Here is a 14547-nt window from a genome sequence, read left to right as displayed (position 1 = left end):
GCGGGTGGCGCTGTGGGTTAAACCACATGACCCGGAAGCTGTACGCCGGCTCCCTTGGCCAGTAAAGCGAGATGAGCTCTGCAACCCCAGAGTCGGCCACGACTGGACCTAATGGTCAGGGGTCCCTTGGTGACGGGGGGGGGGGGGAGCACAATTGTGCTGAATTGCAACTTGAAAAGGAATCATTGGATGCCAGGGGGCTGAGGGTGGGGCTTACTCACCTATCAAAGGTGGCACATACCAGTTGAGTGAGTTTTGAATCAAGCCAGTGGGTCATCCAATTCCTCACCCATGCAGTTGAGTTTGCTGAAGGTTATGCTAGGACAGGGTGGTCCAAAGTGTGGACCTTGGCAACATTTGATACCCACCCAGCCTTCCCAAAGCCAGGTAAGCAAGGTGCTGGGCTTTGGGAAGGAGATGTGAGGGTTCTGACAGGGTCTTACAGTCCTCCTTCCTCCTTCTCAAAGCCTAGTTAATGCTTCCCCAGCTTTGGGAATGTGAGAGGGCTCTAGGACCCTGCCAGAGCCCTTGTGACGCCTTCCCAAAGTCCCAAAGTGCATCTCTTAGCCAGCTTTGGGAAGGCAGCATGGGGGGGTATAAAATTTTGGCCTTCCTCTCTCCTGTGTGGCAAGACAGTGTGTCCCCCATGGGTTGTGTTTCAAAGCACATATGTGCCCCACTTGGTATGAAAAATTGGACCTCCCTCTGTTAGAATGATGAAGACCTGGCTCCCATCTTAATTTTACTCATGTTTTAAGAGTGTTAAGAGGCTGCTTCTGATATGGAGTACTTCCTTGGATCTCCTCTCAGTGGAACATTTTATCCCGCCCCCCGGCAATGTTGATGATTAAAAATCCTGCCACTGTTTTCTATTTGATGTATTGTACTTTTATTGTAGGTATATATATATACTGTAGTAACGCTGTAAATATATACAGTGGTACTTCTGGATGCGAATGGGATCCGTTCCAGAGCCCCGTTCGCATCCAGAAATGAACGCAACCCGCGTCCCCGCTTCTGCGCATGATGTCATTTTGACTGCCTGCGCATGCGGCGAAACCCGGAAACAACACACTCCGTTACTTCCAGGTTGCCACAGTGCGTAACCCGAAAATACTTATCTCGAAGCTACTTCAACCCGAGGTATGACTGCATTTTGTAATAATATGCATTCATGTTGTTCACCTCTTTGGGGGCCTCTGGCTAAAAAAAGCGGTACAGTATATAAATAAACTGCACCCTACCATCCCATGTTTTATTCATGAGAGGCCAGACTCTCGTGTTCACTGTGCCTCCTCCGTGCAAATTTTACTCACTTCTGCATTCACTCTAAATGAATCTAAATACACTCTAAATGGGTAGAGAAATTGCCACATCAAGAGAAGCACTGAAAACTGAAACCTCCAAAGGCTTATATTCATCATGTGAGCACATGGTGGTGACTTTGCCCAAACATTTTTGCCATGTTTAAAACAAGGTTCAACCAGCTCCCGTGACACCCAACTTTTAGCTACTGTGCTCAGTAGGAGCCAGAAAGACTGAAAGATAACAGTTACAGATAGGTAGCCGTGTTGGTCTGCCATAGTCAAAACAAAAAAATTTTTTTCCTTCCAGTAGCACCTTAAAGACCAACTAAGTTAGTTCTTGGTATGAGCTTTCGTGTGCATGCACACTTCTTCAGATACATTTTTTATTCTTCAGATAATTTTTTGTTTTGAAAGATAACCATGAATGAAACTACTACCATTTGCCACTTCTGGTGCTCCATTTATGTAAATACATAATTTCTCCTGCAGTGTTTCTTCTCTTAGATGTTAGCAGAACCACTATGCCTATGGAATAGGTAATACAGAAATGGCTGTGGAATCCTCAGCTCCAGTTTGTACATCCAATTTATGACTGTGGTCTAATGCAAAATTTCAGTGGCCAGGTTGCTTACTTGAGCATATAACGCCAATCTTGGCCCAAGTGCACTGGCTCCAATCAGTTTCTGGCCAATTTGAAGTGCTGGTTTTGACATATAAAACCTTAAATGGCTCAGGACCACAATACATCCAGGACCGCCTCTCCCCATATGAACACTGCATCCATCATCTGAAGCCCTTCTTCATGTGTCCCCTCCATGAGAGGTCCACAGAGCAGCAACACGAGAATGAGCCTTTTCTGTGGTGGCTCCCTATTTGTGGACTGTTCTCTCCATGGAGTCTCGCCTGGTGCCTTCATTACATATCTTTAATAATAATAATAATAATAATAATAATAATAATAATAATAATAATTTATTTGTATCCCGCCCTCCCCAGCTGGGATCAGAGTGGCTAACATCATAAAAACAACACAATATGCATTAAAACAGCCATCAATTTATTAAAATACATGTTAAAATTAATTCAGACAAGTTAAAATCTGGGCAGGTGGCAATTATCAGGTTGGAATTGAGGGTGGTTAATACTTGCCAGGACCAACTGTTTCCACTGATCATACAAGGACCTGTGAGCGGGTTGGGGGCCTCCTTTGGGCTTGTTTTATACAAAGGAAAGTAAGTCAAACTGCATCCTGCCCAAACGCCTGGCAAAAACATTCCTTTTCTCCAAGGCGTTTGGCTAATTAAATAATCTGGCCTTTTAAATAGCGTAGGGGGAGTGTTATTGTTTCTTGTTTCCTTATTATATGCATTTTTGTGATCCTTGGATGAAAGGTGGTATAGAAATTTATTTATTTTTAAATGAAAACATGGACCAAAATTGCAAAACAACTGAACTTCTAGGTTTCAATTGCCTTCCAATAGTTGCAAAACTAAGCACAAAATATTTACCAAGCTCTGCTTTGGTTGCGACAAAGTAGTTTTGCACCACTTATTTACCAATCTCCCTCCACCCCCACTGACTGTGTATAAATGTGTGTGTCTGATCGGTATGAATCTGTGAACAAAGCATTGCCGATACATTTTCTGCATCAAACTTGGCTTCCTTGTCCTGCATTGTAAATGGCTTTTTGACTGTCTGTAATAAAGTAACATTTCCACTGGTCCTGTCTCTTGTTTTGTCTGAATCTGCAGTGGTCTACCACAGTGCAAAGAGAGGGCTGAAAACTCTGGTCCAGGCATTAAAGTAGAGACCCACCCCATCCTTGTGCACACACACACCTCCAACTGGAAGAGCTTGGTTCCTGGATCAGGCCAAGGTGGACCTGTCTAGCCAAGCACTCAGGTTCCCACCCACACTGGACATGCACAATCCTTTAGGATGCCTGCAAGCAGCTCCTCCCCAGCAACTGGTATCCAGAGATAGACTTCTCCTGGCTCTGGAGGTTCTATTGAGGCTTCTCATTTCCCAGCGGCTTGCAGCATGGCCAGGCTCACCTTGGCAAGGACTTGTCTCCCCACCCGGAGGAGAACGCTTCCCTTTCTGAGGTCTAACTGCCAGCAACAGGATCTAGCAGCCTGGCTTTCCAGTATGCCCACGTGGACAGAAATTCCATCCCAGGGTTTCTCCCCCTGTTGAACTTCTGCCTGCCCGCTGGCCCTCTTATTTCTCCCCCTGTTGAACTTCTGCCCGCCTGCTGGCCCCCTTATTTCTCCCCCTGTTGAACTTCTGCCCGCCTGCTGGCCCCCTTATTTCTCCCCCTGTTGAACTTCTGCCCGCCTGCTGGCCCCCTTATTTCTCTCCCTGTTGAACTTCTGCCCGCCTGCTGGCCCCCTTATTTCTCCCCGTTGAACTTCTGCCCGCCCGCTGTTCCTCTTATTTCTCCCCGTTGAACTTCTGCCCGCCCGCTGTTCCTCTTATTTCTCCCCCTGTTGAACTTCTGCCTGCCCGCTGGCCCTCTTATTTCCCCCCTGTTGAACTTCTGCCTCTCGGCTGGCCCTCTTATTTCTCCCTCTGTTGAACTTCTGCCCGCCCGCTGTTCCTCTTATTGAGTCCGCCGAGGCCTAGGAAAAGCCCGCGTGGGAGTACCGCGCACTGATTCGGTCACACGACGCCTGTGACGTCACCCGAAGCCGGTTGCCCTCTTTTCTGGCGGTGTGGGTGAGAATGCGCATGCCTTGAGTGGAAGTTCCGGGTTGCCGGAAGCGTGCGTGGGTCGCTGCTGCTGTCGCTGCTGCTAAGGGAAGCATGTCGGCCATCGGGACCCTGGACCCTGTCCGGGGCGGCGGGGAAGCGACCCCGGCCCTGTTCCGCCCGCTTAGCGCCGAGGACGAGGAGCAGCTGCCGGCCGAGATCGAGTCCCTCTGCATGGCCTGTCACTCCAACGTGAGCCTCCCCAAGATGCTAGTCCTCACTCTGCTGGTCCCTTCTCTCTCTCCGCCCCTGGCTGGGGGCCCTCACCGTCCTCCGGGGGTGGCGGGACACGTCCTCCCCCCCGGGCAGCTTCTCAAGAGGGGGACGAGAGGGTTCTCGCGGGGGGGGGGGGGTTGCTAAGACGCAGGCTTTCCTTCTAATGGCAGCGCCCTCTGCCAAGATGGGAGCCCCGCTCCGCCGCCTCCATCGCTTCCTTTCCTATTCCTCCTCTTCTAGGACTTGCCCCTGGAGAGGAAACGCCTTTCTTGTGCTGGGCGACCCCTCTCAGGCCTTGCTCTCTTGCTTTTTCTCTCTCCCCCCCTCCCTGCCCCCGACCGGCTGCCCTCTGAGCAAGGACTTCTCCCCCCCCCAAAAAAAACCCTCCACCCATGGTGCCATATAGTTTCTAAAAATCATTATTAAATTTAGGGTGGGGAGGGGGGATAGGTGACTGTTCTTTGTTCGGTTTGGAGTAAGCCCATTGGAAATAGCGCCCCTAAGTTAGTCCTGCCCATTGACTTCAGCGGGTCTACTCCAAGTCAGGCTATCGTATACAACCCTCATTCAGCGTTGGGGTTATAGGAGCAGGTAGTGTTTGTCTGGGATAAGGCATGTCTGTTACAGAGCTTTGGTGCAGAGGGGGAAGTTGTGGTGTCTTTGTATAAAGGGGAAAGGTGCTAAGTGTGACTGTGCAGCAGCCCAGATGTTTGGGATGCTGAGCCCTTGCAGTTTGCCTTTATTCTTCTTTTTCCTTATCTAGGGGGTGACTCGGTTGTTGCTGACTAGGATTCCCTTCTTCAAAGAGATCATTGTCAGTTCCTTTGCCTGCAGTAGATGTGGCTCGACCAACTCAGAGATCCAGTCGGCTGGCCGGATCCAGGATCAAGGTGTATGCTATATGCTGACTGTTAGGAGCAAGCAGGTGAGTGCGTTTGTCTGCTTCCCATTCCCCTGTGGTAGCTAAAGGACCTTGATTGTGCTTTAGAAGCAAATTTGGCAACTTTGAAGATTGGTTTTGGCACAATCCCTGCCCGTTTGGATCCACTGCGTCACAGAACTGATTCGCTGTAAAGCTGATCTGGCTTGAGAAACCACAATTGGCAGAGAAGTAAACTTTCAATCAATTAAGCTTACTTTCTTATAGTACAAAGGCAGCACAGTGTGTGGCTGTAGGTGGGCTGGGCTGCTGATGTCACGTTGCAGAAATCAGACTAAAGAAATCCAGATTTGAGGTCCCTCGGTGTGATCTTATGTTATATAAAGATTTAATAGCCACCTTTCCAAGACTCAAGGCAGTGTAGAAGCCACAACCCAGATTACATATAGAAAACCACTCAATCAGTGCCAGAAACTTACTCTGCTGTTCCAAAAGAGATGCCTTTTAAACCCCTCCTCCAGTGCAGAGTTCAAAAACGCCTGTGACCCCCAGGTTGCATAAAAACATAACATAGGCATCTAGCAGGGTTGGGGAGCTGGATTTAGCCAGCAGCCAGATCCTTACACACTCCCCACCCCCACTCCCCATGGGCCAACTTTGACAGGTGCATGGGGCCACCCACCTGTCAGTCACCAGATGTCATCGTGTCAGGTGACCAGTATTCCTTTGCCTACACAGTTTTCAGTCAAATGCAGGCAGAGTAAATTGGTGTGTGTGCTCTGGATCGGAACTTGGGTCCAGTTTGTCCTTTAGAATTAAGTGGTAACTGGACTGGGGGGCTACCTTTGAATGTGTGACATCCACGGTGGTGTTTCTTTTTTCTTTTTTTCTTTTTAAATTCATTTTTCATTTTTGTTCATTACATACATCTCAAATTCTTAACATTTACTATACACTATACAGTTACTATCTTTCATACTAACATGTAGGGCCAGTGGTCGGTCTCTAAATGTTCTTCCAAAGTGGAATCCTGAAACTGGAAGGGAAAATAGCTGCCTTGCTCTTTGGAAGAGATACTTTGCTGACATCTGTTTGCAAATAGCTGAAAGAGGCATTAGGGTTTTCGTGCCATTTTCTGTGGGGTAACTAACTGCCACCTGTCTCCGCTGCACATTTAAAGGTTGGCTTTGGTCAGCCTTTTATCTCTGGTTACCAGGGATAAATGGTAACATGGGCACAAGCTTCTAGGAAGAGCCAGAAGGAATGGGGTGGGCTGGAGCTGATTCAGAAGGCCTCTTCCCCCACCCCTGCTCTGGTTTGGGTTAGTTGGGGAGGTGTTATCACTCAGCTTGTGTTTCCCTTTAGTTCATGTGTGCTTTGGGCATGTCCTTGTCCTCACCCAACCAGGTGGGCTGCCGGGTTTCTAGACTGGTATAACCTCTCCTGTAAATCATTCTCCCCAGGATATGAATAGGGAAGTGGTGAAGACTGACTGTGCCACAGCTAGAGTACCCGAGCTAGACTTTGAAATCCCTGCTTTTTCTCAGAAGGGAGGTGGGTATATGGTCGTTTCACTATGTCTTGGGGCAGCTGGTCTTTGGGATGCAAGGAGCTACTAGCATATTCCTGACGACCTGTTCCAGAGGAGGAGCTGCTGTTTGAGGGTGTGAAAAGGAACATTTTCCACTGTGGGGCTTTTAAAGGGTGTGTGGAAGAGGCATTTGTTGTACTGGCTTGAACAAGAGGGCTAGAAAGCCCCTTGGTCAAGCCCCCTGCCCAGTCAGCCTATAGAACCCAGATCTCCACTAAATAGCTTCCTGCTTTCTGAGAGTCTGCTCTCGTGTTCCTCCTGATCTGATTAACATGAGAATTAACTGTTGGGCTGCTGGATCAGGCCAGAGACCCATCTCATTCAACACCCTGTTCTCAGAGCAGCCAAACTGATTCCTCTGGGAAGCCCATAAGCAGGACTTGAGAGCAACTGCAACTGGCATGCAGAGGCTTGCTGCCTCTGAGAGCGGAGAGAGCCACTGTGGCAGGTGGCCATGGAGAGTCCTCCGTTAATTTGTCTACCCCTCTTCTAAAGCCATCCAAGTTGGTGGCTGCTGACTGCTTTCCAGAGTAGTGGTGCTCCTTGGTTAAATCATGGGGATGCCAGCTCACCCTTTGTTCTGTGCACCTGCAGTGGTTGCCAGTGTGCCAGTTCCATCTGCTCTATTTTCTAAGGGCAGCTGGCGGGGGGAGGGCAGTGGAATTGATGGGGTTACGAGGCAGAGAAGGAATTGTGTTGCCAGGCTGCCTTTTGAAAAAGCAGAAGTTGGGGCCTCTCTTCCCTGTTCTACCCAGTCTTTGGCTCACTGCAGAGGGTCTGCTGCTGGCAGGGTGGACTGATATCAGTCCACAAGAGCCAGCAAAGGAGCCAACCTCGTTATTTCTAGTAATAACAGTCACTTTTGCGTGCCAGTGTGGAAGAATATAACTGGTGGGGTCTGGACTGCTGGGTAGTGATGTGTCTGCCCTTTCTCCCTCCCTCCCTCTCACTAGTTCTTACAACCATTGAAGGGTTAATTGAGAGAGCCATAGAAGGATTGAAGCAGGACCAGCCATTCCGCAGGGTAAGCTGCTTGCAAAGGCTCCGCAGGGGGTGGGGGGAGCACTTTCTTGTCTGTGTGGGCTGACCTGTCATTTCATGGGGCTTTTCGGTCAGCTGGCAGGGGGAAAGATGCATGTGTTGGGAACATCAGCTGCTGAATGATTTCTTGCTTATTGAACAAGATACCTGGCATTGGCAGGTGCTATGGCAGTGCTCATCGCACGGCCAGTATATTAAATGAATTTTGGGCTTCTTTAGGTTTAGAAGTCACCCTTTGGGAAGCAGAACTTGTGAATGGCCTAGAAGCACTGAACGCCCTTTTGGTTTGGACAGCTCTATCGCAGTCCTGTGAGCTAGTAAAGCTGGTCCTAAATATTTCTAGCAGTGTTGTTAAAGGCCCCAGAAGTCCAGAATATGGGTGGCTAACACCTTACCTGCCCCCCTTTTGGTAAACAAAGACTTGCTTGTTAAATATGTCTGGCAATAACATGCAGCAAGTGATGCTGGTCAAGTAACAGAGAGCAGAGGATATAAGGCAGCTTTCTCTGTGCTTGTTTGTTTGATACTCTTTGCTGTAAAGCAGGGAAGGGGAACGTTTGGTTCTCTGGTTGTTGTTGGACTTCAGCTCTTGTCCTCCCTGATCATTGGTCCTGCTGACTGCAAGGGGTGAGGGGAGATGTGGCCTGTGGTGTTGGATTTTAAGTCTGTGGTGTTGGACTCCCAAGTTCTTCCAAGCTGGTCTGGATAATAGAGGCTAAAAGCAACTGCTTCTGCTTTCTGGACACAGGAAACCCACCCAGACGTTGCAGAGAAGATCGAGGAATTCATCTGTAAGCTGAAGCGCTTGAAAGATGTGGATTCAGCATTCACTTTTGTAAGTACCACCAGGACAGGGCTGCCTTTAGGTGGGGTGGGGAGTCTTGGCCTATCCTGGCATGCACCCAACTACTCCCTGCAGAAGCAAACAGAGGCTATTAATGGCTCTTCCCTTCCATTTCCTTTCTCTCTGCCAGATCCTAGATGACCCCTCTGGCAACAGCTTTGTGGAAAACCCTCATGCCCCACGGAGGGACGAAGCCCTGGTGGTGACCCACTACAGGAGAACTGCTCAGCAGGCTGCTCTGCTTGGAATTGAGGTAGCATGAGTTAGAGGGTGCCTGACCTTAGTGGATTCATGAAGGCTCCGTAACTTAGTATTTAGGCAATGGCGTTCTAGTTCATGTGCCACTGTTGTCGATCACTTGACCTTTGAGCCATGCTGCAGGTCCTAAGAGTGTGCAGCAGACAAATTCCAACATCTCTGCTTTTTCTTAGGCTGAGGAATCCAAGGAGGACTTGACTGACTCTGTGGACGACCTACGGAATGAAGTGAGTAAACTGCCCTTGAGGTTTAGGCAGAGTCTTCTGGAGCACTCAGTGGCCTGCTTAGGCCTGGCTTGCGCCCTCTGGAGGGTTCCTGTTCCCAGCAGGGGTCATCCTACAGAAAGGGACTTAGAATCATAGGATTGTAGAGTTGGAAAGGACCACAAGGGTCACCTCGTCCAACCCCTTGCAGGAATCTGAGATCAAGAGTCTTGTGCTCTACTGACTGAGCTATCCACTGTGCCCCTCTCCTGTATTCCAGGTGCTGCAGTTTGGCACCAACTGCCCCGAATGTAATGCCCCGGCCAGTACAAACATGAAGCTGGTGCGTATCCTTTTGAGTCTGTGAACAAGGAACATGTCACATTCCAGTCTGGTCATGTGTGTGCGTGCAGATGCATCGCTCTTGGCTAAAGAGTGCAGTTCAACCAAACATACCTTATTCCTTTTTTAGTGGTGGAGGAACTGTGTCAAGGGTGGTTTGGAGTGCTGTTCTAGGGCTGGGATTCTGACAGTGAGGAGATCTGACAAAGCAAAGAAGTGGGTCTTGTATCTGTATCAGTAAAACAGGTATGTGAGTTTAGCTGTTTGTTGGTTTCCTTGACTTCTCCTTCTCCAGAGATCCCTCATTTCAAAGAAGTCATTATCATGGCTACGAACTGTGATGCTTGTGGGCACAGAACAAACGAGGTGAGAGGCTTTTGGTCTGGCAGGGTTGATGTTTCCTTGGATGAACTCTGTCCAGTTTACAGTTTTCCTACTTGTCCACAGGTTAAATCTGGAGGAGCCATAGAGCCTTTGGGGACCAAGATAACCCTTCATGTGACTGACCCATCAGACATGACGAGGGACATCCTCAAGGTGTGTTGCTGTTTTCTCCGCCACTGTCCATTTCTTGCAAATTTCTGCCTCCAGAAACTAAGTGAAATGTCCTCCTTCTTCCGCAGTCCGAAACCTGCAGAGTGGAGATTCCAGAGCTTGAATTTGAGCTAGGAATGGGAGCCCTGGGTGGGAAATTCACGACTCTGGAAGGATTGCTAAAGGATATCCAGACTCTGGTGAGTTTAGTAATAAAATAAATGTATATCCCACCTTTAAAGGTAAAGCCCTCACAAAGTGACCTGCACTTAATGAAAAAACATATTGGAAGGAAGCTGTTAAATTAAGGGGGGGGGACACCTTAAACCAGTAGGAACCCAAAACAAATTTGAGTTGGCTTTTTGGCTGCACTTCAGCTGGAGAAATGTCCTTCCTCTAGACAGGTGTAGATCTTGCCAGCATGTGCCAACAGGTGTTGGTCTCTGGAGGGACAGGAGACAGGAATAATGTTACAGAATGGGAAGACTGAATCTGCTGGATGTGAGCAGAGTCACTGGGTGGCTTAGGGAGGGGGACCTGCTTTTGAACAGGGACTAAATTCTGAATTGTCTCTTACAGGTGGCGAAGAACCCATTCACTCTGGGGGATAGCTCAACATCAGACAGAGCAGAAAAACTCTGTGCATTTGGCAGGAAGCTGCAACAGGTTTGGTGCCTCTTTATGCCTTTAACTCAGCATCCTATGGTATTCTGATTTTTTGTACATTTTTTTTTACTGTAGTTCGTAAATTTTAATTTTGCTGGATTTTATGGTGTTATTGATATATGCTTACTGATTTTTAGTAAAAGGGATGTGGGTGGCGCTGTAGTCTAAACCGCTGAGACGCTTGAGCTTGCCAATCAGAAGGTCGGTGGTTCAAATCCCTGCGACGGGGTGAGCTCCTGTTGCTCTGTCCCCGCTCCTGCCAACCTAGCAGTTCAAAAGCACGCCAGTGCAAGTAGATACATAGGTACTGCTCTGGTTTCCGTCAGTGTCCCATGCACCAGAAGGGGTTTAGTCATGCTGGCTACATGACCCGGAAAGCTGTCTGTGGACAAACACCGGCTCCCTCAGCCTAAAAGTGAGATGAGCGCTGCAACCGCATAGTCGCCTTTGACTGAACTTGACCGTCCGGGGGTCCTTTACCTTTTTTACCTACTGGTTTTTAGTTATGTTTCATATTTGTGAGCTGTTTACTGTGTGAGTTATATTCTTTAGTTTCATTGGATGGCCAGAAGTTCTGTCGTTATGAGAGAAGGATTTTTTTCTCTGTCCACTGTCTTCATGGCATGAGTAATTTTATACATTTCTATAATGTCTGCTCTTATTCAAATTAATTCTGTAACCTTTCCCCATAGGAGAGTTTCTCCACCTCTTTTTGATGATTTTGGTTGCCCTTTTTTTTACTCTTTTCCAACTCTACAATACAGTCTTATCTTGCTTCTTGAACTCCTTGGTACTCGTATGTTTTGGCTCCTGAATGCCGAAAACCCGGAAGTAAGTGTTCCGGTTTGCGAACGTTTTTCAGAAGCTGAACGTCCGAAACTCCTGCAGCCAATCAGAAGCCGTGCTTTGGTTTTTGAATGGTTTCGGGAGTCAAACGGACTTCCAGAACCAATTATGTTTGAGAACCAGGGTACGACTGTTATTTTTTTTGAGGTGGAGAACTGTGCACAGTATTCCAAATGTGGTCACACCATAAATTTGTATAATGGCAGTTTTATTTTCAGTTCCTTTCCTAATGATTCCTAGCATGGAATTTGCCCCTTTCACAGCTACTGCATACTGGGTTGACACCTTCATTGAGCTACCCACTATAATCTCCGAGGTCTCTCTTTGAGACTGCTAACATTGAGTGGTATATAAGCTAATTAAATGATGAGAAGGGCATCTGGGCTCTTTGGTTTGATGCTCCTCCTGTACTTGGGATGATTTTCTGGCTGGGATGAGAGGCTGTGAAGCCTTCCCTGATGGGCATGCCTTTTCTGTTTCTCTCCAGGTAGTGGATGGGCAGTTGAGGATACATTTTGTCCTGGATGACCCTGCAGGGAACAGTTACCTCCAGGTACAGTGAACTTGGGACAGAAGAAACAAGGGGTTGTTTAGCAGATAGTTCTGTAGCAAGTGCTGGCCATGTTGGTTCCTGAGAACAGGAAAGTTCTGAGAATGGCCCATTTAAAAAAGACAGGCTGTGGTGTATGCATGTGCCTGGCTGCTGAGTTTCAAAGTGCTTGGGGAGAAAGAGCACAAAATGATGGTGATGGTGAGATATTGACACTGCTGAGAACAGGCTAAGATGGCACCAACCCAGCTCAGCACCCGGGACAGCAAGGGAAGAAAGGGCAGAGTCATTTGACAGAGCTGGAGACCTCTAGACAGTGGAGGGTGGTAATGCCGGAGGAGTGGAGGTTACAACAGGGATGTTTATAGGGCCACAGGGGAGTCTGTACCTTCCTTATCTATGTCAGGAACAGGACACAGGACGAGGAACGGAGCAAGTGCCTAAGTTTGGGGTTTGAGGGGCCTGGGTAGTGCATTGGGGGCTTGATGCCGGAGAATCCTTTGGTAACACACTTACCGTTGAAAATGGCTTGAGCCAAGTTGCAATCTTTTTGGCTTAGCATCTTAGATTTTGAGGATAAGTGGGGAGTTTTGAGATTGGGAAAAACATCGGATATCCAGATGCCTCCAAACATATTGCCGAAGAATCTAAGCATGCTTGCGCTCAAGCCCAGCTTTGCATGCCTTGAAAAGTATTTGAGAGAGAGAGGTGTATACAAGTCAGGGATGGGGCACCTGGTGTTCTCCAGAATAATGTTGGACTCAATTCTCAACATCCCAGACCACCTGCTGCGCTGGCTGATAGCTCTCATCCATATGCATGTTCCATGTAACTGATCTCAATGTACACCTGCTCTAGATTTGGCCCTTGCGCAAGCCATGTGATCCCTTTCCTAAAATGAGCTAAACAGGGAGCAGGCCCTTCTACCCACAGACTCCCCAAAGTTGGTGATTCATTCCTTGTGGGCTGTGCAGGAAGGGTTTCTGTTTCATATCCCCGCATAACACAACCGCCTCTTGCTGCCTGCAGAACGTTTACGCTCCTGAGGAAGACCCGGAGATGCGAGTGGAGCACTATGAGCGGCGGTTTGAGCAGAACGAAGAGCTGGGCCTCAACGACATGAAAACAGAGGGCTACGAAGCAGACGGCTCTTCCCAGCGGTAGCAGTGCCACACAGAGGCCAGGACAGTGTTGTGCAGAGAAAGACGAACAGTTCCACCTGCCTGGTGAAGGAAGGGTCGGATTGTGACTCTCTGGATTGAATTTGACCCACGGAAAGCTTGCTAGCAGGGTTTCTCATAAAAAGCAAAAGCATTGCTTCTGGTTTGAGGCTCATTTTGTTATGGCCTGGGATTCTGTTGGCGCAAAAAGCACAGGCCATCCACTGCTTGATTTACTCCCCCAACTGGCCCATCGAAGTTAGATGCCCAGGTATATCATTGCCCAGGATCTTCAGCACTTGGTTCTGTATTGAGTGCTGCCTCCTGCATGAGTAGTGTCTTGCATTTTCAGTAAGGGAGGCAGCATTGTCAGTCTTCTCTTCTCCCCTGTTCCCTTGTGGGTGTTCAGTTTCTTTGCATTTGTTTTTCTCCAGAGCAATAAAAGTGAGGTGTGTGAAAAGACAACTCCTGCTCGCCCTCTGCTAGGGCCACTCTGCTCTTAGGAGAAAAATGAGGGATATTCAAGCCTTGAAGAACAGTAGGGATGTAATCGACCATAGCTCCCTCTTAAACTAAAAGCTGGTACCCGACCTTGAAAGAATCGTATTTTCACACAAGCAGCATTGATTGTCTCTGCTTCGCAAGGGTAGGGGCTTTTCAGTGTAGCCTGCTTTCCTCTTCATGTGTTAGCTAAGGCTGGGCAATTTTGTCTAAAAACTTGTCAAGGCTGACACCTGTCAGCTGCACACTTGTAATAGGGTTTGTAGAAGGTAGTCCTCTCCACCTAGGTGTCATGGCATAAATTGGCCTTTGCCAGGCTGAAGGTCTCCAGCTGTTTTGGATGATCATCCTGGTGGGCGGAAAGGGCAGCTGATGGGAGTGACTGCTAAAAACATCTTGAGGGTACCAGGTGGACAAAGGCTCCTGTAAATTACGGGGCTGCTGAAGGTCTGTGTCTATGATTATATTTTCTACCTGACCAAAGGTGTACATGGAATTGTTCTTGGCTCTCTGGCCTGTGCTGCAGTGGATAAGGTAAAGGTAAAGGGACCCCTGACCATTAGGTCCAGTCGTGGTCGACTCTGGGGTTGCGGCGCTCATCTCGCTTTATTGGCCGAGGGAGCCAGCGTACAGCTTCCGGGTCATGTGGCCAGCATGACTAAGCCACTTCTGGCGAACCAGAGCACCGCACTGAAACGCCGTTTACCTTCCCGCCGGAGTGGTACCTATTTATCTACTTGCACTTTGACGTGCTTTCGAACTGCTAGGTTGGCAGGAGCTGGGACCGAGCAACGGGAGCTCACCCCGTTGCGGGGATTTGAACCGCCGACCTTCTGATCAGCAAGTCCTAGGCTCTG

The 14547-nt window shown here is 48.5% G+C and overlaps 1 protein-coding gene across 1 annotated transcript; it reads left to right on the top strand.

The window, feature by feature from the left end:
- Positions 1–3988: 3988 nt before the first annotated feature.
- Positions 3989–13346, top strand: ZPR1 (ZPR1 zinc finger). The gene is made up of 14 exons (XM_083588854.1): positions 3989–4250; positions 5038–5199; positions 6618–6708; positions 7699–7769; positions 8535–8621; positions 8761–8883; positions 9062–9115; positions 9372–9438; positions 9729–9799; positions 9881–9970; positions 10057–10167; positions 10547–10633; positions 11967–12032; positions 13059–13346. The coding sequence occupies exons 1-14, from the start codon at positions 4113–4115 to the stop codon at positions 13191–13193; spliced, it is 1353 nt and encodes a 450-aa protein (XP_083444980.1). The 5' UTR covers positions 3989–4112; the 3' UTR covers positions 13194–13346.
- Positions 13347–14547: the final 1201 nt, after the last annotated feature.

Source organism: Podarcis filfolensis (genome assembly GCF_964270895.1).
Source record: "Podarcis filfolensis genome assembly, chromosome: 15".
NCBI classification, from domain to species: Eukaryota; Metazoa; Chordata; class Lepidosauria; order Squamata; family Lacertidae; genus Podarcis; species Podarcis filfolensis.
The sequence above is the reverse complement of the archived record's forward strand: the minus strand, read 5'-3'. Positions and strand labels throughout refer to the sequence as shown.